We start from the raw sequence: 22437 nt of genomic DNA on the forward strand, positions 1-22437 counted from the left end.
AAGAATGATGAGGACCCCTGTGTAGCTCACCTTCCGTGGATGTTCTTGTTGATATTCTGGTATACAAATGATGATGGACTCTGGCTTATAATTAAGTTGCCTTGGCTTATCACTTGCAAGAATAATTAATTGTAAGAACTGGGACATCATACCACAACCCCATCTGAACCAAGAACCCTATGTATTATAATAGTGACAATATAGCATTGCTAGAATGTAGCATGTCAGATGCTCTAGGTTTGCTCCTCATCACTGAAAAAAAAAGAAAGAAAGAAATAATAATATCCACCAACAAAAAAATAATAATATCTACCAATAGACTTTTCTGGGTCCCTTAACCCTTTAGAATTGGGTACAACTGGTTTTTTTTTCCTCAAGGTAAAAGTGTGGTTTTCATTGTATTTTTAATAGATTCATGACTTAAAAAGCAAAAATTAAGGCTTAGAGAGTTAGGTTATTTTTCTTCTCTTTTCTAAGCAAAAGACTTTTCCTTCCTTGCTAGGTGCTCACACTTATAATCCTAGCTACTCGGGAAGCTAAGCTCTGAGGATTATGGTTCAAAGCCAGCCCAGGCAGAAAACTCTGTAATTAACCAATGGCAGTTATGATAATTGCAATTAACTAGTAAAAAGTTGGAAGTGGAAGTATGGTTCAAGGGTATAAAGTACCAGCCTTGAGCAAGAAAGCCAAGTGAGATCATGAGGGCCTAAATTCAAGCCCAAATACAGAGAGAGAGAGAGAGAGAGAGAGAGAGAGAGAGAGAGAGAGAGACAGAGAGAAAGAGAGAGGGGGAAGAGAGGGAGGGAGGGAGGGAGGGAGAGAGAGAGAGGGAGGGAGAGAGAATTCTCCTTCCTAGAAAACTAGGATAGTGCAACGGTAAATAGACATCACAGCTGTATAGCATATTTACCCTCTGGGAGTCTCTTCCTTCCTATTTTCCTCACATACAATTCTTTCCTCAGACTTCCAAATTAAGGATTTAGTATGGAAGTCAATAGATGAACTGCATCTTAATGGCCACCCACCACCAACTACCCAAAAGAGGAAAAGATGGAAGCTCAAAATAAAAAAAAATCATTATTTCCATCTAGGGTTTTGATCCCTTTTTCCCCTGGGCTCTGATCTTGTTGAGATGATCAGACTGCTTTGTGAGCCAGAAGAAGCCCTTTCCATAAGAGAGACATGGCTGGTAACAGCCTGTCTTTCCTGTGACCCTCCTGGTTGCCTATTGGTCAGAGTATGCCAGCTCCTCCCAAGCAGAAGGGAGGCTTAGCTCTTTTTATCCCATCCAGAGTCCAGCAGAGAAGGGTAGACAGTTGGGGAAGGGAGAGCCTCAGACCTATTCCTTTTGTGATACTCACTTTCCCCTCTCTTCCTTTTTTTTTTTTTTTTTTTTTTGAAGAGAATACCACCCTTTCCTTCAAGAAGAAATGATTGGGTCATAGCCCTAGAACTGGTCCCAATGTAACAAAATGCACCATTGCATGGACCAGGGGATAGAACTTACCTATCACTTTTTAACCTCTGGTGTCCCCTTTTCTGCTGCAGAAAATAAAAGTCTTTCTAGTCCTTGAAATGGCCATATTATATGCTTCTTTGAACAATTGACTTACCTTGTGGATACTGTACTGATAAATGATAATGTCCCTTTTTGCATGGGTTATTAGGAAACTTGAATAAAATGTATGCCAAAGGAGATAGATATTTGGGTGCTAAGCTTATCCTTAATTTCATCTTAATCTTCAGATATATTTTAAATAAAACAAATATCTCATAGCCTGATCCATTGTTTGGGGATTCAACATGGGAAGACTTGTTCATTCATTAGTCAATCTCTTCTCTTCCAGGCCACCACAGATTTGTATGGCAACTGCACTCTGAGGCATTCTGGGACATCTGCGGCTGCTCCTGAAGCAGCTGGGGTGTTTGCACTGGCTTTAGAGGCTAAGTATGTTATAGCTCTGGGCCCAGATCTGAAGGGTGGGTTAACATGTGCCTCTCTACCCCCATGCCAGGTACCCATGGAGGCAAATGTGGGTGTGAGAACTATTATGAACTCTCCTAAGCATTTCTAATGACCTCTGAGCCTTAAATCTCATGTGCACATATATTCACACATGTGCATATATGCATACACATATACAGCATAAAGCTACACCCTTAAGAGAGCAGAAGGCTCCAATGCCCAACTCAGATACCAAATAGGAGCACATACATACTTCTTCATGAAATTCCCCTTTTATAATCTGTGAGTTCCTTGGTATTTACCCTAATAAATTCTCTCAATCAGCTACGAAAAGAAAAATCAAACTGTCAAACTGAATATCTAGCAAGGAATTTCAGAGCATTTAGTAACAGCATGTTTCTACTCAAGGTTTGTTCATTGTATAGGTTGGAAGTGTGGCTCAGCAGTAGAGACCCTGGGTTCAAACACCACCTCAGAAAGCAAGCAAGCAAACCAGAAAGAAGAAAGAAAGAGAAAGAAGGAAAGAAAGAAAGAGAGAGAGAGAGGAAGGAAGGAAGAAAAGAAAGAGAGAGAGAGAGAAAGAGGGGGTGAGAGGGAGGGAGGGGGAGGGAGGAAGGGAGGGAGGGAGGAAGGAAAGAAGGAAGGAAGGAAGGAAGGAAGGAAGGAAGGAAGGAAGGAAGGAAGGAAGGAAGGAAGGAAGGAAGGAAGGAAGGAAGGAAGGAAGGCAGGCAGGCAGGCAGGAAGGAAGGAAGGAAGGAAGGAAGGAAGGAAGGAAGGAAGGAAGGAAGGGAGGAAGGAAGGAAAGAAAGAAGGAGAAGAGGGAACGGAAGGAGGGAGGGAGGGAGAGAAAAAAGGAAAGGAAGGAGAATAAAATAAGCCATGGGCTTTACTGGAAAGCCCTCTCCTTGCACTACACAGCTTACTCCATTCACCTTGATGTGAACATCAGTGGAGATACCTACCCATGGGCTGTCCTCCCTCCTCTCAGTGAAGTCAGAGGCTAGCCTTATGTTTGAGAAGTGGTCTTCAAACACAAAAACACTACATACATAGAGTGACTGTTAACACCTGCCTTGTGGGGAGTTCTCAGAGAAGGCATCATTCAACAACTTGTGAGAAATTGGATTCCAGCTCCTGAGGAAGGAGAGTTGAGTTCCCATATGCCTATCAACAGTTGCTAAGCAACGGCAGCTTCTACCGTCCATCTCCAGGTAGCCATGCTTGGAGTAGCTCTCCATGTATGCAGTGCATTTTCTGATTTACAAAAAGGACAAGACTTGCCTTTTTTAATATGATGGCAGGAGTCTTTAAAAGATTTTCTAGTCTAGCATCCTTCCCCCCCCAAAAAAAAAAAGAAGAAAGAAAGAAAAAGAAAAGATGTAACTATTCTCCTTTTCTAGAAAAGGCTCCCAAATTAAGAGTGTCTTCTTTAAACTTTGATTCTTCTAAGAAAAGTCAGATGGAAAATTTAGGACTCAGAATGGGCCACTGAGCAGAGCTTAACTATTAAAGATAGCTATCTCTGACTTATGAAGCATAGAAACCAAAAGTTACTCACAAATGATACCATTTTCTGAAAATGAACCATGTTGGGACCTGAGCAGGTCCTGGAGAAGGAATGGATTTAATTATTCCAATTCCCAACTACATAGAAAGGGTCTCCCTTTCAACCTCAGTGGGCAATATTGGCTCATGGTCTCCTAGGCAAACAGAGCCATTTGCACACACACACACACACACACACACACACACACACACACACACACACACACACACACACACACACACACACACACACAGAGAAATTTATTTTTTGTCTGGATTTTAAAATTGGCTATACCTTAAAACTGGAAATTGTTCATTGATGTATTTTTAACTATTTTGACCAATATTTTAATTGGAAAATAGTATTTATTTTCTTACTTCTATTCCCAACATCTAAAATAGATTTTTTTACTAATAAAATAAAGTCTTCATTGAACACTCATTCTGTGCCAGTTCCTTGGCACATCTAATCCTTTACTTCACACCCTGGAGCAAACCTGTCAGGCCTTGCCCCATTTTGAAGATATGAAGCTAGGGTTCAAACTGTTAAAGCAACTTGTCCAAGTTCCCACCACTGGATTTAAATCCTGTGATACCTTGAAGGTTCCAGTGCTGGGGTTTTTCCTCAACCCAACTCTTGGACCCAAAAGAAGCAATGACACTATGGAGTCAAAAATAAGACAATGGAATTCAAAATCTCCAGACTCTGACATCATTGTATTTACCATGTTCAAAGACTGAGCCACGGAGGAGAGCCACATCTTGGAGCAGTGCTCTCTCACATCGGTGTGCATAGGAAACATCTGGAGAGTCATCTTACCGATTGTCAGTCCCACCTCTTTCAAGATGCTGACTCAGGAGAGTCAGGAACTCACATTTGTCACTAGTGTCCCAGTGGTTCTGATTCAGGGAGCTTGAGGACCACAGTGAGAGCCAGTATGTTGGATGCTGCGGGGGTTCTACTCAACCCTTCGTCGGCCTCCTGAGTGACCCATCGTGAGAACCGTCACTTTGTTAATGCTGGCTTGTCCATGTAAGCCTAGACTACAGGCTCTGTGAAGAAAAGGGTCTCCACTTGACATGCCCAGAATTGGGGCATCGTCCCTGAGCACAACACTTAATGACATTCATGGAGTCACTTCACATGAACTACCTTTCCATGTCTGTCTTATTTTCCCAACTATTATATAGAACGTTCAAGAACAGGAGAGAATATGTCATGTTCCTTGTCCTACAACCTCCAACATGGTGACCTTTTCTTGCTGATACTCTGTAGATTCATTTTTTATTATTTAATAACTATCACCTGAGAGTCTTGAGCTGCTATGTGAAGATTAAAACTTAACACAGGTGGGTGAAATGCCTATTTTGCAGACAGTATCTTCCATCAATTTTAAAATTACTAAGAAAGGCCAATTAGAAGAGACCTGATTTTACCATTCAGACAAATGCAGATGGCTAACCAAACCATAGCATGCATTCAGTTACATACCCAGTAGGGACTCTGATTAATCTCAGAAGTGAAAAGTTCTTTGCTTGGATTCTCTCTCCCTCCCTCTGTGCTTTCCCTTTGTGCCTCTCTGTCTATGCTCTTTCTCTCTACTCTCTTTCTTTTTCTCTCTGCACTCCTCTCTGTCTGTCTGTCTGTCTGTCTGTCTGTCTGTCTGTCTGTCTGTCTGTCTGTCTCTCTCTCTCTCTCTCTCTCTCTCTCTCTCTCTCTCTCCATCTCCGTCTCCATCTCCTGCATGAGAATACATCTGTGAAGAAACATCTGAGGAAATGGGAGCACTGCCCACTCCTACAGCAAACATAAAAGATTCTTCCCCCTGCCAGCCCACTTCAAGGTCATCTAGATCCTCATCTGCTAAAACACTTCTGGGATTCATAAATTCAGAATCCCATTCCAGCAAAACCACGGTGCTTTTAGCTATAATCTACTTCAGGAAATGTCACACCATTCTTTCAGGTCCCTGGGGACCATGTGTGCCAGATTTGTTCTGAATCTTCTCAAATAAGCTTGACCTTCCTTTGAACTTTCTCCTTAAAAGAAGATCTGCATTTCAAGAACGTATAGATTATTGGAACACACTGGCTCTGATTGAGAGCCTAAGATCAATGAATTTTGTTTGCATCGAAATTTTACCAAATGAGTTACATTGTTCCTGGTCCTTAAAATTATTTGTCTTCTGAGAACAGTAATTCTGAAATCTGTCCATTCTTTTAACCATGGCCCTCAGTGAGAAATAAATTCTGTGCTACAGAACAACACACACACCAATACACACACTCCAAATGTTTCATATAAAATATTTATATGAAAAATCTACATGCACATCACCCTGTTATTGTTTTCTCTTCTAGTCCACTTACAAATGAGAGTTCCACACATCACATCTCTGCTTTACAAGGATGTCTACCTATTCAAATGATCTGGAAAATGTAACACTTTCCAATGGCTAAGATTCTCTTCCAGAGATTGTGGTTTAATTGGTCTGAGATACAGCGTAAGCACAGGGATTTTAAATGTCCCCAAAATGATTTTAGTATGCAGCCTAAGTAGACTATATGTGCAATAAGCAGATTTCCTAGCTCACAACTTAGTTATGACTTGTAGTTTGAAAAATCAGTCACTAGGTAACAATAGACTAATTTCCACAGGAAATACCATTTGCAAGCAAAACTGGTTTGTTCAGTAAACAATGCACCAAGGACTGTCCTGGGCACTGGGACACAAATATTGAAGATATTATCTCTGTCCTACAAGAACTGGCAGTCTCATTTCTCCAAAATTGAGCACACCTGTCATCTCACAGGTCAAGAAAGAGTACTGTCAGCCGAGTCCCTTTCCAGTCATGACTCTCACAACCAACCACTCATCCCATTTCCCACAACACTGTTCCTGTTGTACTTTAAACAAATTGAGTCCAACAATATGTTCTCTGTTGTCCTCCATTTTACCTTGCTATAATGAACTACTTGATGCTAGATACTTAATTACAAAAGAGTACTTTTGTTCACAGTTAGAGAAACTGAAAGCCCAAGATCAAACACTCCATCATTTTGGCCACTGCTGAGGGAACTTCTGGCTATGTCATACCATGGCAGATGTCATCAGGGTAGATGCACATTGAGAAGATACCACATGGCTAGACAGGAAGCCGAGAATAGGAAGGAGACAACCTTGCTCTTGAGACAAGGGTCCCCTGAGATCTACATTAATCTTTCCTGAGGGCAGCATCCCAGTGGCCAAGCACCTCCCAGTAGGAAGAACCCTTCAATGGTCCTAGGACCCCCCAGCTTGCAGCACCTGTGGATAGACTCAAACTGTATGCATTCTCTTTTTGTGTCTAGCTTCTTCAGGTCAACGTTGTACTTGTAAGAGTCATTCATATTATTAGAAATAATTGTAGTTCACTCCTTCTTACCCCTCTGTAATACTCTACATTCTCTAAATTATACCTTGATGGTTGATTCATTCTACTACAAAAGGATACTTGGGGGATATGCAAGTCGGGGCTGTGAGCAGTGCATAAGGCTGATGGATAGATACACATTTTTTGGAATAGAATTTCTGGGCTGTGGCTTAAGCAGATGGAAAAGTCTTAGGAGATACAACCAGTTTCCCAGGGTGGTTGCAATAATTCGTACACAAATGCCATGCATTGCAGTTGCTCCCTGTCTTTAACAACATGTGATCTTGTCAATCTTTTTCATTTTAGCCAATCTAATATGTGTTTAGGATACTCTTTGGAAGCAAAAATATTTTAAGAAAAGCAAACTCTTTAACAATAACAAAAAGAAGTGCAGAAAAGGACTAGAGATATGGCTCAGTGGTAAAGCCCAGGCAAATAAATGTGAGGCCTTGAGTGGAAACCCCATTACCACTCCAGAAAAAAATCTGCTACATAAATTGCAAAATATATTATCAATAAGAATATTGTTATATACAAAAAGAGGGGCTGGGAAGGTGGCTCAGTGGTAGAGTAGCTTCCCTTGCATGCATGAGGCCCTGGGTTTGACTCCCCAGAACCACATAAGCAGAAAAAGCCGCAAGTGGCGCTGTGGCTCAAGTGGTAGAGCGCTAGCCTTGAGATGAAGAGCTGAGAGACAGCGCCCAGGCCCAGAGTTCAGGCCTCACAACGGACAAATAAATACATAATAATAAATTTAAAAATTAAAAAAAAGAATATTGTGAGTTTTAACCGTGACCAAAAACAAAAAAGAAAAGCAAGAAGACTTTGTAAATTGACATAATAATGGTCCCAAATAGTGTGTGGACCCTTCCTTGCATGGGGTTTGTAGACTAAAGGGTCTGTGTCCTGAGCATCACTTCCCTTCATTACGTTCCTCTTCCTCTCTCTCCCTGCCTCTCGCCCTTGCTCTCACACTCTCTGCCTCTGACAACCAGTCTGGGTCTGACCTGGCGAGACATGCAGCATCTGACCGTGCTCACCTCCAAACGGAACCAGCTTCATGATGAGGTCCATCAGTGGCGGCGGAATGGCGTGGGACTGGAGTTTAATCATCTCTTTGGTTACGGAGTCCTCGATGCAGGCGCCATGGTGAAAATGGCTAAAGACTGGAAAACTGTGCCTGAAAGATTCCATTGTGTGGGAGGCTCCGTCCAGGACCCTGAGTAAGTCGGGACACTGCTTCTGCTACTGCATGTCCAAGTGGCCCAGAGATGGTGTCATAAGATCGCCCACACAGCTGGACTCCCCCTCCGTGTCAGAGGCAAGCACTGGATCTGATTCAGGAACAAACAGTTCCTAGGCAGAGTCACAGAGTTGCCCAACTTTTAGGGGGTGGGGTTGGGGGAGGAGGTGCTCTGGCATTCACAGAGAACAGAAATGTATAATCAAAAAGTGTGAGCTGTAACTATTTCAGCAGTTATCATCATCATCATCATCATCATCATCATCACCATCATCATTAGTAGTAGTATTAGTATTATTATTGTACTTAGGTTTAAACTCAAGGCCTTATGTTTGTTCCATGTGCTTGTTAGTGAGGTTCCCTCAGACCTCAACCCCCTGAGTAGTTAGGATTTCAGGTGTGGGCCAGCTTATGTGATTATTTTTAATTGTACAAATCAACCAATGTAACCAGTGCCCAGATTAGTAAAGAGAATAGGACTTATGTCCCAGGACCCCTATAGCATCTTCCATCATCCTCTCCCCAGTGGGGACCACTGGTCTTACTTCTAACTCTATAGATTACTTTGCCTATTCTATATTCAGTGTAAAGAGAATCAATAATCTGTTCTCTTTTCTATCTAACTAATCTTATTCTGATTTAGTTGTTTGTGAGATTCAGTCAAATTTAGTATGTACTTATAGTTTATTCTTATTATTGAAGAGTGTCTCAAGGTGTGACCATATCACAATTAGCTTATACCTTCTACTCACAGAACAAGGGAAGGACTTGATTTTGTTCTGAATGAGGCGGCGTGCCATGAGAAGGGACCTGAGGGAGGAATTTCTTACAAAAAAATCACTGATTTAGCCAAGCATGCCAATTTTCCTTCCCACTTCCCCTTCATGGCAAGAGAATTGGCCAATAAGAATACCTCTTTGGGCTGGGAAGGTGGCTCAGTGGTAGATCACTTACCTTGCATGCATGAGGCCCTGGGTTCAATTCCTCAGCACCACATAAGCAAAAAAAAAAAAAAAAAAAAAAGAATACCTCTTTGATTTCTTGCTATCCTCATTGGTTCACCAATGGCCCAATGAGAAGGCTGAGTCAGGAGGGTTGTGAGTTCAAGGCCAACTTGGGCTACATAGCAAAACCTCATCTTAAAAAAAAGTAGCCAACCATCAATGGCTCATGCCTATAGACCTTGCTACCCAGGAGGCAGAGATCTGAGTATTTCAGTTCAAAACCAGCCCAGGCAGGAAAGTCTTATCTCCAATTAACTACCAAAACAGCTGGAAGTGGAGCTGAGACTCAAGAGGTACAGTGTAAAACTTGAGAGAAAAAAAAAAAAAGCTCAGGAACAAAGCCCTTGATAAATGCAATTTTTCCTCTCCCTCTGATCCACAATTTTAAACATGTTCAATTCAAAACTGCAGAAAGAAGATGAGCTCCTAGAACTGGGGATGGAATCCTTGCCTAGTTTTTCTGTGAATTGCAAACTGGGCACATTTATTGCTTAAAGTAGACTCTTGTAGACAAGCAAGCCCTCTTGGATGCTCATCCTTCCATTGGCCCACATCCTCCCTGGGTGAGCATCCTCCATGGGTGAGCATGCCCATTGTCTACTCACTGAGACAAATGGATCATTACAGAACTGTGTAGTTTTCCCCCATGGACCAGTCCATAATTTCATAATGTTCACTTTAATCAGTAAAGCTTCCTCCCAAGCCCCATAATAATTTAAAAACATAGAAATGCATGTCCCAAGTGACATCATATATACTTACAATGACTTATAATATATAATGTGCTTATAATGCATTCAGGTTTAGGGTGTAGCTCAGCACAGAGCGCTTGCCTTGCAGATACAAAGCCCTAGATTACATCCTCAGCACGAACTTGGGAAGGATCCTTGACTATGATTGCATCCCTCAATGCCTTCCTCACCCAGTCCCACACCTGAACTTGTTCTTGAATGCAGGACAGTTAACTCTAGGGCAGATATACTTATTGGGGAGCACAGAGGCTGGTCAGAAAAGCTTGCAGGGAACCCCAAGGCTGGTTGTGCCACTTGACAGAGGTGGCCCTTGTTACCTGGAGTCACACTTCCAAGGAGCTTCACTGTGAACAGCCTTGGCAGCTACCATTTCCATGATATGATATTTGGGGCTGCACAGCGACAGCTTATAAGAAGAGAGCAGAGAATGATTGTCAGATTTATTCATTTTGTGAACATTTATCTTCCCCAAGAAGGAGTCAATTTGAAAAGTGATTTTCTAAAGAGACTTTGCTATGAAGAGAGTCAGTGAAGGGTGTTCAACGAGGATCAAAAGAAAAATGCAACTGGCTGCGACCAACTGCACCTGCCTCGTGAGCAGAGCAAGCAAAGGCAGTGCCATCAGCCAACACAGAAGGAAGCAGTGAGCTCAGAACACCACCAGGACTTTTATGTGCATCCCCAGAGAATCTCCCTGCAGTTTCTTTAAGGCCGTGGCCAAAAGCATGTTCCAACTCTTAATATTTAGAGGATTTGGGAATAAATGTGAACATATTTTCTCCTTCCTTCCTTCTTTCTTTGTTTCTTTTTTCTTTCTCTCTATCATTCTGTCTGTCTGTCTGTCTTTCTTTCTTTGTGTCATCTTGGAGCTTGATCTCAGGGTCTGAGTGCTGTCCTTGAGCTTTTTTGCTACAGGCTAGCATTCTACCACTCAAGCCACAGCTCCACTTCCAGGATGTTGGTGGTGGTAGTTTTCTTTTTTTTCTTTTGGATGGTTAATTGGAGATAAGAGTTCACAGACTTTCCTTCCTGGTCTGGCGTCAAACTGAGATACTCAGATATCAGCCTCCTGAGTAGCTAGGATTACAGGCATGAGATACTGGTGCTCAGCATGAGAGAGAGAGAGAGAAAACAGTTTAGTCAATCACATGACAGATGTCTTCCTATGTGGTTAGGTGTTCAGGTGGACTCTGTCCCACTGGGAAAAAGTAAAGTTCAAATAACCAGCCACTGCGTATTCTACAGGACTACCATACCACAGGTGTTTACAGCACTTGAGAAACAGTGACTGTTATTATTACTATTTTATGGCTCTAATAAAACAGTCACAACTACATAAATTTATCATACACTTGAACAGCATTGCATGAGACACCCCCCCCCGAAAACACCTGCTTCTAAGTACAAGGCAACACTTAACAATGATGTGCAATAAATAAAGATACAAGTCATTCTCTGTCTTTTACAGGATTTGAATTCTAGGCTTTTGTCCACCATCTCTATAAGATCAAAGAGGGGGGAAGTCACTAAATCTTTTCATGCCTACTTCATTTTCTGCAGGGAAGAATTGTTAGAACACAGCCTGCGAAGTAATACCCGTGACTATTTAAAGTTTCTGTGCTGAGATTCTTTTGGTTCCATAACCATTTCCTATTTTAACTTCTTGCAACCTGACTATTCCTAAGCACATATCTTCTTTTTCCTTTAGAATGAATTTTTTCTTTTCTTTTTATAAAGGCAATATATATGGTCACTGTAGAAAGATCATAAAATGCAAGTGAGACAAAAAGAAAGAAATAGGAAAGAAGGGAAGAAGGAAGGAAGGAAGGAAGGAAGGAAGGAAGGAAGGAAGGAAGGAAGGAAGGAAGGAAGGAAGGAAGGGAAACAGAAAGAAGAAGAGAAAGAAAAAGAACGGAAGGGAGGGAGGAAGAAAAAGGGAGAGAAAGAGAAAGAAACAAACTGGGAATGTGGCTTACTAGTAGAGTGCTTGCCTAGCATGCATGAAGCCCTGGGTTCAATTCCTCAGTACCACATAAACAGAAAAGACCAGAGGCACCTCTGTGGCTCAAGAGGTAGAGCACTAGCCTTGAGCACAGAGAGGCTCAGGGACAGTGCCCAGGCCCTGAGTTCAAGCCGCAGGACTGTCGAGAGAGAGAGACAGAGACAGACAGAGAGACAGAGACAGAGAGATAGACAGAGAGACAGAGACAGAGAGAGACAGAGAACAAGATGACAAAGATCAAAGTCAGCCCTTGGTATATGTGGAGAGTTTGTTCCTGGGGCACCCCTCACACCCCCATGAATACTCAAATCCATGAATGCTGGAGTCCTTTATATAAAATGGTATCATATTTGTGAATAACTTATGCATGTTCTCCTGTATGCTTTAAGTCACCTCTAGATTACCTATATTATACAATGCAAATGTTATGCAGATAGTTATTATATTGTTTAGGGAATGATGATGAGGAAAACAGTCTATACATATTCAGTAGAGATGCAAATTTGCTTCCAAATATTTCCCATCTGTGCTTGGTTGGATCCACCGAAGTGGAGCCCATGGATTTGGAACAGTGAGCGTACTGCCCCTAGGCTTCCCCAAAGCCACGCTGCCTGCCAGAAAGCTTGCCGGAGCTTGTTGGCCCTGGAATTCGCATCAGGCTTTTAATTTAATTTCAGAGTAACAGCATTCCCAGCCCAGCCCAGACAAATGTGTGTACTTTCAGGAGCCCAGCTCCAGTGCAGTGAGCAGTCACACCACAGCACCAGGGGTTGCTTCTGCCACCATCGCTGCATCTCAATAAAAGCAGTGAATGCTTTGTATGTTGGTCAGCATGCTCTCCCAGAGCCCGTGAACCAGGAAAACTGGAAAAACTGACCATCCGGGTCATGGATTCATGGCATCACCCCAGGAAAACTAGTTAAATGTGTACATAAACTTCCCAGGGATAGAATTGCCTTTATCAATGAGAAGTCGTTCAGAAGCACTCCTCGGTTTGAAGCCTTGGCCCCAAGGGCAAAGCAATGGTACAGGGTTTCTATTGAGGGGTGAGATCGTAACACCTTTGGGTGGCCTGAACGTAGGCTGAACAATTGGGGCAAAGCAGGAAGATGCTGGTGCCTGAGGTGGGAAGTAGTCAGGCTACCTGCACATATGCAGTCACTTGGAGCACTTAGGAGATGTGGAGCGGGGGGGGGGGGGGGGGGGGGGGGGGGGGGGGGCACAAAGCGGCATATGCTTCATTCTCTACTCACAGAGAGGGTTCAGACTGTACAGAACTTGCTTATACTCACAAGGAAAGGTGGGAATAAAATTCACGTCTGTTGGATTAACCTCAAAGCCACCTTCTCTTCCTGCTACCCTAAGAGTACCTTAGTACCTTCCCTCACCACCTCTTCTTTCCTTTGGCCCTCAGGAAAATTCCACCCACGGGCAAGTTGGTGCTGACCCTCAGCACAGATGCATGTGAAGGAAAGGAAAATTTTGTCCGCTACCTGGAGCACGTCCAAGCTGTCATCACGGTCAATGCCACCAGGAGAGGGGACCTGAACATCAACATGACTTCCCCTATGGGCACCAAGTCGATTTTGCTAAGCCGGCGTCCCAGGGATGATGACTCCAAAGTGGGCTTTGATAAGTGGCCTTTTATGACCACCCACACTTGGGGAGAAGATGCCCGAGGAACCTGGACCCTGGAGCTGGGGTTTGTGGGCAGTGCACCTCAGAAGGGGGTGCTGAAGGAATGGACTCTGATGCTACATGGTACACAGAGTGCCCCGTATATTGACCAAGTGGTAAGAGATTACCAGTCGAAGCTGGCCATGTCCAAGAAGCAAGAGCTAGAGGAAGAGCTGGATGAAGCTGTGGAGAGAAGCCTGAAAAGTATTCTAAGCAAAAACTAGGGCCACATTTCTGCCTCCATGGTCTCCCTCCCTCTCTGTCTCTGCCTCTGTCCTCACCCCATGTTTCCAGCAGGTACCTAGCAATTACTGTCACCCCCACACACCGGCAATGCCATCTTCTTAATCAACCACTTTGCTCACTGTCAGTGATTATTTTCATTACAATGGAAGTGATCTTTTTTATTCTATGCCCCAAATATAGTGTTTCCCCCATAACATCTATGTCCTACGTGTGACTCTACCTTCTTTATTTCTGTCATTCAAATGGGTGATATCCTGCAAGCAAAACTGGGACCGTTTTTCCTTTGATTTTTTTTTTCCTATCTGAGCAAACGCATGTTATAAAAAAGAGAAAAAAAAAGAAAGAAAGAAAAAGGCACCTGCAGTGACTGGAGAGCATCTGTCTGTGGTCTCAGTGAGGAGCTGTTATATAGCATGGGAAGCAAAGCTGAGGCAGAGCAGGGGGAAGGCGGGCCTCTGCCACTCTTAATGCACAGGGAAAGCTGCAAACTTCAATTTAGAAAAATTCATAAGGGATATCAGAGATTTGAGTGACGTGATGAGCGAGAAGCCATCCACAGGGAGCCTAAATCACTACAGGAGAGAAAAAAAAGATTCCAAATATGATCGCTGGACCTTTACCATCAACACTAAGATCATAACTCACTCTCCTCAGCCAGCCTGCTAGGAAACCTTACATAGTGTGGCTCTCCTTACACCAGCTGTTGCTCAGATTTATTGTCAAATCTGCTGGAGCAGCCCAAATTTCTTCCCATTTGTATAGAGTTAACACACACACACACACACACACACACACACACACACACATACATACATATTTATTTTCAGGGATTCTCTGATATAGCTATTCAAAAGAAAACGTGAAAGCAAATCTAGCAACAAGTCTATGAAAAAGTAGTTGGTTCATTTTTTATTAAAAAGAACGTTCCTCTGGGGCTTTCTGCTCTGCTGTGACTAGGAGGTGAGGAGTTGATTGGGTTGGATTTGGCTTGTTATTGAGTTTTACAGCTTTGCACACGTGCTTGGACTTTGCTTTCCAAAAGCATAATTGAAAAGAAATGTCTCTGATATGTTGGGGAAACAGCATTTGTTCTGAGAGAGGTGTGGAAGAGTGAAGGTGGTACATTGGAGGATTAGTTGTATTCTTGGAGACCTCCATTTGTGAGGAGCCTATCTTGATGAGAAGGGCACTTATCAGCTCTCCCCTTCATAGCTTGAGCCTGTGTTAAGCAATCCCTTAGGAAAAGACCTAGTTGCCACCTTTCCAACTTAGAAATCCATGAGAACATTGGACATGACACCCAAAGGTTAGAGTTGCCAACTTCAAAAGACAGCATTCACTCCCTAATACTTTTAACCAAGGTGACCTGTTGTCATATTGTGTTCTTACCCCAGGACGGGCTTCACACCCAACCTCAGTGCCCAGCCACTCACAAGAAGTGTTTCTTTGTTCCTAGCCACTCCTAGCACCAACCCCTCCCTCCCATACAGCATCCTTGACTCAAACCAGCAATCAAGAGCTGTAGGTTTGACTCCCTGATGGTGGTAACTTGAACAGAGAATCCTCACTTCTATTCTCTCTTTCCCCATATTGGCATGAATTTCTGTCTTCTCTAGCACCCTGTGAACTATCCCTGTATATGCTTTTAAGTGTAACAATATTTATGATTTTTTAAAGAAATTTATTACTTGTTGCAAAGATCTTTTTAAACCAGTTTAGATTTAAAGAAAAATAAATGGAAGTCATTGAAAATTCATTTCACATTAATGGTCTGAAAATAAACCAAAGGACATTATGTGTGCCTGTGTGTTTAAGTGCACACAGAAATATATATATATACATATGTAGACTATATACATGTGTGTATATGTGTATATATATACACCTGTATAAATGTATATACACACATATACTTAACATGTGTGTATGTGTATTTATTGAAGAAATAGACACCATATTCATCTCTAAAAGAATATTCAGAGAATATCAAGGTGATCCTGGCTAAGAGAAAGCCAGTGGAAATTCAGGTGAAAATGTTCATCGAGTCCCATTATGTCTCCTCTGTAATTTTGCAGCTCTCTGTATAAACATTAAATGTCTTATATACGCAGCACAAATATAAAAGTTGTCCATATTTTCACAGTTGTGGCATAATTTATGAAATCAGAGAGTAACTTATCAGCTTCTTAATAGAAATGGCAAGTTTTGATATGAGAATATAGTATATATAAATATATATAGTGCTATATACAAATATTTGGTCTCTATTTCATTTTTTGCATCAGTATTAACACTAAATTATGTCTAGCTAGTGATGTTTCATGATATCCCTGATCCTAATGCAAGAGAGTTATTTATAGTCATTTATTTCAAAAATGAAAATAACTGGATAATGATTAATCAGGTTAATATTGTTACTCCCTGTGACAAAATTTTATAAGTAAATTTAAAAAATATATGTTGTAAATTAGGAGGCTCAACAATAAAACATTACCTTCCAGAAATTATGTGAGATGTGCTATATCTTACATGAAAACACTTCCATCATTTGTAGGAGGAGATAATAAAAATTTGCCAAAGAGAGATCTAAAAAGCCTGCCTGTCTTAGGAAATATACACAAAAGACACAATTAGCATGTACATCCGACACAAATTATGGTCAGCAGTGACGTTCTTTTCATATTTAAGTCACATCCATTAGTTGTTGTAAAATCAACTTTGGAAGTCAACACTAGGGTATTTTAATAGAATAAAATAGGATAGTCTTGAGTAGACTAGGTCATACCTATTAAAGTTAAGTAATATTTCCTGAAATATGTTCCTAGGAGGTAAGTACAGAAATCTGTTTGTCTGTTTGTCTGCCTGTCTGGTTCATGACATAAACTAGATTTCTTATTACAGTCCATGGTCAAAATATTTTAGAAACACAATTCTAGAATACATGCACATTAGTCAGAATAGACTAAGTTATAGTTTAGTAGCAAATAGCCTCAAAAATCTCAGGGAATGTGGCTTAGTGGTAGAGTGCTTGCCTAGCATGCATGAAGCCCTGGGTTCAATTCCTCAGTACCACATAAACAGAAAAGGCCAGAAGTGGTGCTGTAGCTCAAGTCATAGAGTGCTAGCCTTGAGCAAAAGAAGCTCAGGGAGGGCTGGGAAGGTAGCTCAGTGGTAGAGCGCTTGCCTTGCATGCATGAGGCCCTGGGTTCGATTCCTCAGCACCACATAAGAAAAAAAAAGCCGGAAGTGGCACTGTGGCTCAAGTGGTAGAGCGCTAGCCTTGAGCTGAAGAGCTGAGGAACAGCTCCTAGGCCCTGAGTTCAAGCCCCAGGACTAGCAAAAATAAATAAATAAATAAAAAATAAATAAACCTCAGTGGTTTAATACAATGAAGATTTGTTCATCGTTTATTTATCATTCACATACTCTAATGAGGATTCAGTTGACTCTCCAAGACAACAGGGCTGTCCTCCATGCAGTGACTTGAAGATTCAGGCTACCTGAGTTTCACTATTTATATACTGAAATATATTTCAACATTTATAGGGCTGGGATGTAGCTCAGTGGCTAAGTGCTTGCCTAGCAAGTGCAACACTGGGTTTCACCCCCAGTACCTAAAAAGAAAAGACAAAAAAATAATAATTTATAAAGCTACTACGCCATGCTGTTGTTAATATCCCTTATAAATTAACGATGAGGGGCTGGGAAGGTAGCTCAATGGTACAGCGCTTGCTTTGCATGCAAAAAAAAAGAAGAGAAGCCAGAAGTGGCGCTGTGGCTCAAGTGGTAGAGTGCTAGCCTTGAGCTGAAGAGCTGAGGGACAGCGCCCAGGCCCAGAGTTCAGGTCCCACAACCGGACCCAAAGAAAAAACAAAAAAATAATAAATTAACGATGATTTTCCATGTGATCAGTTGATCACACTGATTAGAGTGATTACCTAACAGTGATACAACATAAAACCTTTAGTACACACATACCCAAGCACTTTATATTTAAGGAGAGAGACAAGGACCGAATTAGGGGAACCATTGATCTCGTAGTCAGAGTCAGTTGTTAGATGGAAAGAGTCTAATTTGCTACAAGTTATTTGTAAACTCAAACTTCTAGGAAACCTGCAATGAAATTAGCACAGAATATCTCCTAGGCCAATCCAAATGTCATGGTTATAATCAGCAGGGAGGTTCTCCAAGTTCAAAAAAGAAATTAGTCAACAGAATGGATGGCAAGAAGGAAAGACACTAAACTATGGGAGCTTAAAAAGATGAGGATAGCTGGGTGCTGGTGGCTCACTCCTGTAATCCTAGCTACTCAGGAGGCTGAGATCTGAGGATCGTGGCTCAAAGCCAACCCAGGCAGGAAAATCCCCATAAGACTCTTACTTCCAATAAACCATTCAAAAACCAGAAGTGGTGCTATGGTTCAAGTAGTAGAGCTCTAGCTTTGAGCACAAAGAAGCACAGGGATAGCACTCAGGAGAGTCAGGGTGACAAAAGTTGACAGAGACTGGTGTGCAGAATCCCTAGCTCTTAAGTCTATTGAAGCTAGAGAGAGACTCTTAGTGAAGTTCTCTCTTCCAGATGGAGTGTGCCATCTCCTGCTAATGGTCTGACTCCATGCCCACCCTTAGAACCTGATGCCTCAGTCAGCCTCCCAAGAACATTGAAACCAGCCTAAGAAAGTCACACACTTGAATCGACAAAAAAAGGCCCCTCTTTACATTTACATGAAGTAATGACACTTGCGTTTTCCCATTCGTCTTTTGTGCATTTAGTTTGTTCAAAAAGCAAAGGAGAACATTTAAGAGCATCTAAAGTATGTGGGCGCTGGGGGTGGGAAGGGCTTTGCGTGAAGGCCGTCTGGTACCAGGATGGTGCAGGCAGTGTGCTTGCTTCCTGCTCACAGGAATCCGGAGGCTGCCATGGGGGCACCGGGGCCTGTCACACCTGCACCGCCATCAGGTGGTGCATAAGTACTGCCATACAAAAGGATCTGAAAAGTGGTAACCTAAGCTTGGGAGGGAGGAAGCCAGAAGGAACTCTGAGGGAGGTCCATATAGAACCCAATGGGTCCATTCATCACCTGACCTGGGGACAGCAGCCTGGAGTGAAACACCAAAGGCATCACCTGGCAGCTGCTCCTCCAAGGTTTCCTGGCACTTTGGAAAGTGAGCCTTTGCCATTTTACCTGGGAAATGCAATGTGCAGCAGTGCTGGGACTATAATGATCTCAACCTGAAGGTTGTTGATTGGCAGCAGCCAATCAGCTGTTGGGCATAGGCCAGGTTCTCCACTCCCCACCCCACCCCAAGCCAACCTTAAGGCAAGGAGTCAGGTCAAGGGGGTTAGGTGAAAGGAAGCATCTAGTTACGGTGAGTAGGAAACTAAGACAGACAAGAAGAGATCAAGAAGAGGCCGTTGAGACGTCAGCATCTGGGACTAAAACCACTGGCGATCTCCAAAAGACTTTGAGGGTGCCTCATAGTTTTTGCAACAGAAATTGAGAGGGCCAAAGTACTGACCCACCATGGCTGCTCCTCAGAACTCTCAACCTGCCCTGGTTTCAGATGAACTCTCTCCTGTGACCCTAGGAAATCTTCAGGCAAAGGGTTGTATGTGCTTACAGCAAGGACCCCTCAGGGTGTAGGCATAGGCTAGACAGCAGGGGATCTGAGCCATGCATGTCTGGCAAGAGTTGAGGCAACAGCAGTAGCCCAGTGGCTGTTTCAGTCACCCACTGGAAGGCTTGGGAAATGAGTGAGGCAGGGGTTGCAGTGTACCTTTTTCGGGGTGGAGGCCATCTGGGAGAGTCTCACCACAAGGGAAGAGGTGATGAAGACCCCATGATCGGTGATGTTGGGAGGTCTGCTCTGAGACCCCCATTTTATAGCAAGAAATGCTGTTTATGACACAAGAGGCTTTGGACTCATTCTCACAGCCTTCAGGGAGAGGGAAAGCCAGGAAAGGCACTCCGTATGCAGCTTTACAGGAGGAGAGCAACTAAGCAGGCGCAGTGGACAACAGCCACCAAGAAAAAAATGATCAAGTGGGGTTTGATCTCTGGGACCCTTGGGTGGCTTTACTGTGCTCCTGAAGTGCCCACTTCAGCCAGGACCACCATTGTCCTGCTTTTCAGGATGGGTTGATGGCCCCCGGAGAGTGTGGGCATGTGTTCCCTGCCTTCTGTTTTCACCTCACCTCCTTGCATCATCCCACTCCAATCCTCAATATTTCTTCTTTTTGAATAGGCCAAGTCCATTCCTGCCCCCACCCCCAAAGACCCCAGGGCCTTTGCATTTGCAGTCCTCTCTGCCCGGAATAATCTTCCCTCCGACGTGCACCTGATGCCTCATTCTACCATTCACACCACATGTTACCTCCCCCACAGGGCCTTCCCTGGACTACCCATCCCAAATAGCCCTGCCGTCACTCCAGCATGGCGTCCTATGTGATTTTCTTCATAGGACTTGTTCTAATTTTCTCCTCCAGTCATCTGCTTACTTGTGCATTTCCTTCCTTCCCAACCAGAATGGTATAGCTTGGATCAGAGTCACATCTGATTGTTCCCTTCAGCACCCAGAACTCTGCCCAGCACAAAACAAACTGCGGGTCCATTCTCCTTGATTGACTCAATCAACATGTAAAAATTGACTGGGCGCTTGATCAGGATGTCATTACATACATGCCTGCCATCCTGGCTCATTGGGAGGCTGAGATCTGAGGATTGAATTTGGAAGCCAGCTGGGCAGGAAAGTTCATGAGACTCTTTATGTCCGATTATCCACCAAAAAAGCTAGGTGAGGGGAGTGGTGGGGTGGGCAAGTCTCTTTCCTAAGCAAGGAAGAGTCGGTAGCCATTTAACAGGGCATCCTTGTCCTGAGCCAAGCTGAGCGCCCCCCTCCATTCCCAAGGAATTAGACAAGGGATATTGTGCAAGCAAAGAAAGCATTTTAATGAAGGTTCATAGACAATGCCAAATGGTCAATTATAATCAAATCCAAACAGGAACCATCACTCTTTTATCATTTGTCCTAAAATATCAAGGTATTTCCCCTACAGTAGCCTCCACACACCCCCAAAAGAATTTCTGCCATTGAACTGGGGCATTTTAGGAGCCCTTCTCTCCCAGTTTCTTGTTGGCCTTTGTCTTTCCAATCACAGTCTCCACAATCACAGAGGTCTCTTCATAGGTCTCAATGCTCTCTGTTGAGATCTTCTCAATAGATTCCACTACTTCTACTTTCTTAAAAGCCAACGCCTTGGGAGGGATTTTTCCTGGCAGGCTGCCGTTCTTATTCCCAGGCCCTTCTGATCTATCCTGGACAGCCTCAGGCCTTTGAGAAGGTGGTGGAGATGGTCCCTCTGGACCAGGTATGATCACAGGGCAGGTTCTCTTAGGCCCTTCATCTTCCTTCTGGCTATCATCTCTCTCCCTGGGACCTTTCGGTTCTTCATCTCTCTCCCTGGGACCTTTCGGTTCTTCAGCACTTATCCCATTCTCCTTGTCTGCAGCCTGCTGGTCGCTGGAGTGCCCGCCATCTTTTCCCTGGGGACCCTCTGATCCATTCTCTAGAGGTGGTGTGGGCGGCTCCGGAGATGGCTCCGCGTGGCCATCATGATTTATGGAGTCTTCCTCAATGGAAATCACCACCCCACCCCTGGTTGGGATGGAGGAGGAGCGGAAGCCAGGGTCCACATAACTGGCATCCCCTGTGACTAACACATGGCGTCCTTTGGTGTAGAGGCCAATGGAGGGCTCAGGCACAGGCTCTTTGGAACCTTTTATTCTCTCCTTGACCATCTTGCATAGTTTTCCAAAGGCTTTGCTTATCTGCCCTCCATCTGGAACATCCTCTGGTCCCCCCTCTTGAGCTGGGGGACCTTTTTCTCCATCCCCTGCTCCCAGCTGAGATTCACCTTCTTCTTTAAGTTCTACTTGCACTGACTTTGTGTCTTGCTGCCTTTTTAATGATGCATCTTGCACACTTTCTTCTGCTTTGTCTTGAGCTATAATTTCCTTTCTTCTTTGAATGCTTTTGGGGAGGCCTTTTTGTCTTGGCTTAGCGGCTGTTATATCCTGAACAGCCCTGGTGAGGTCTAACAAAAAGCACAAGAAGTAAGTCGAGGATAACTTCAATGAGCAGGAACACAAAAGTACATTCATTGAAAACTATGTGAATCGTACTGCAGACAGGTGCAGCTCTAAGGGGGCATGTGTTAAATGTGGAGCAAAAACAAAAGGGAAGAAAAGTCTGGATCTGTTGAGGTACCAGCAGTTTAAGTACCAGCTCTCCACATCCAACTGTGCAAAAATGTTAAACAAGTCACATCATCCCTCTGGCTTTCTCCCTAAAATGAAGGGAATGGTCATAGTTCTCCATCACCCTGGAATAAATCCAAGACATATGATTCTACTGCTATGCCACTCATGGCCCAGCTATGTTCACAGCGGATGTCTGAGTCCACAGACTATACCATAGGAACCCACTCCACAAAGTCATTCTCTCCAATTTCCTCAAAGGAGGCACAACAGGGCTTCCTGGGCCTCTGATATGCTCAGATGGCTGCAGACATAGGGATTGATTCCATCCA

General features: G+C 43.3%; 2 protein-coding genes across 5 annotated transcripts in view; one reads left to right on the forward strand and one right to left on the reverse strand.

Moving 5' to 3' along the window:
- Positions 1-14048, forward strand: part of Pcsk2 (proprotein convertase subtilisin/kexin type 2) — a 274532-nt gene extending 260484 nt beyond the window's left edge. The window contains exons 10-12 of one of the 2 annotated variants that reach the window (XM_042666500.1): positions 1848-1948; positions 7920-8147; positions 13340-14048. In XM_042666500.1, the coding sequence (XP_042522434.1) occupies positions 1848-1948; positions 7920-8147; positions 13340-13826 (816 nt within the window). In that variant the 3' untranslated portion in view covers positions 13827-14048. The remainder of the gene's footprint in view (positions 1-1847; positions 1949-7919; positions 8148-13339) is intronic. The other variant, XM_042666501.1, reaches the window with a different exon arrangement.
- Positions 14049-20816: 6768 nt separating this feature from the next.
- The window catches only part of Bfsp1 (beaded filament structural protein 1), a 57115-nt gene continuing 55494 nt past the window's right edge, over positions 20817-22437 (reverse strand). For all 3 annotated transcript variants that reach the window (XM_042666491.1, XM_042666490.1, XM_042666489.1), the window contains one exon: positions 20817-21942. In XM_042666491.1, coding sequence (XP_042522425.1) covers positions 20954-21942 — 989 coding nt within the window. In that variant the 3' untranslated portion in view covers positions 20817-20953. The remainder of the gene's footprint in view (positions 21943-22437) is intronic.

This window comes from Dipodomys spectabilis, unplaced genomic scaffold, assembly GCF_019054845.1.
Source record: "Dipodomys spectabilis isolate Male_0828 unplaced genomic scaffold, ASM1905484v1 ptg000365l, whole genome shotgun sequence".
Taxonomy (NCBI): Eukaryota; Metazoa; Chordata; class Mammalia; order Rodentia; family Heteromyidae; genus Dipodomys; species Dipodomys spectabilis.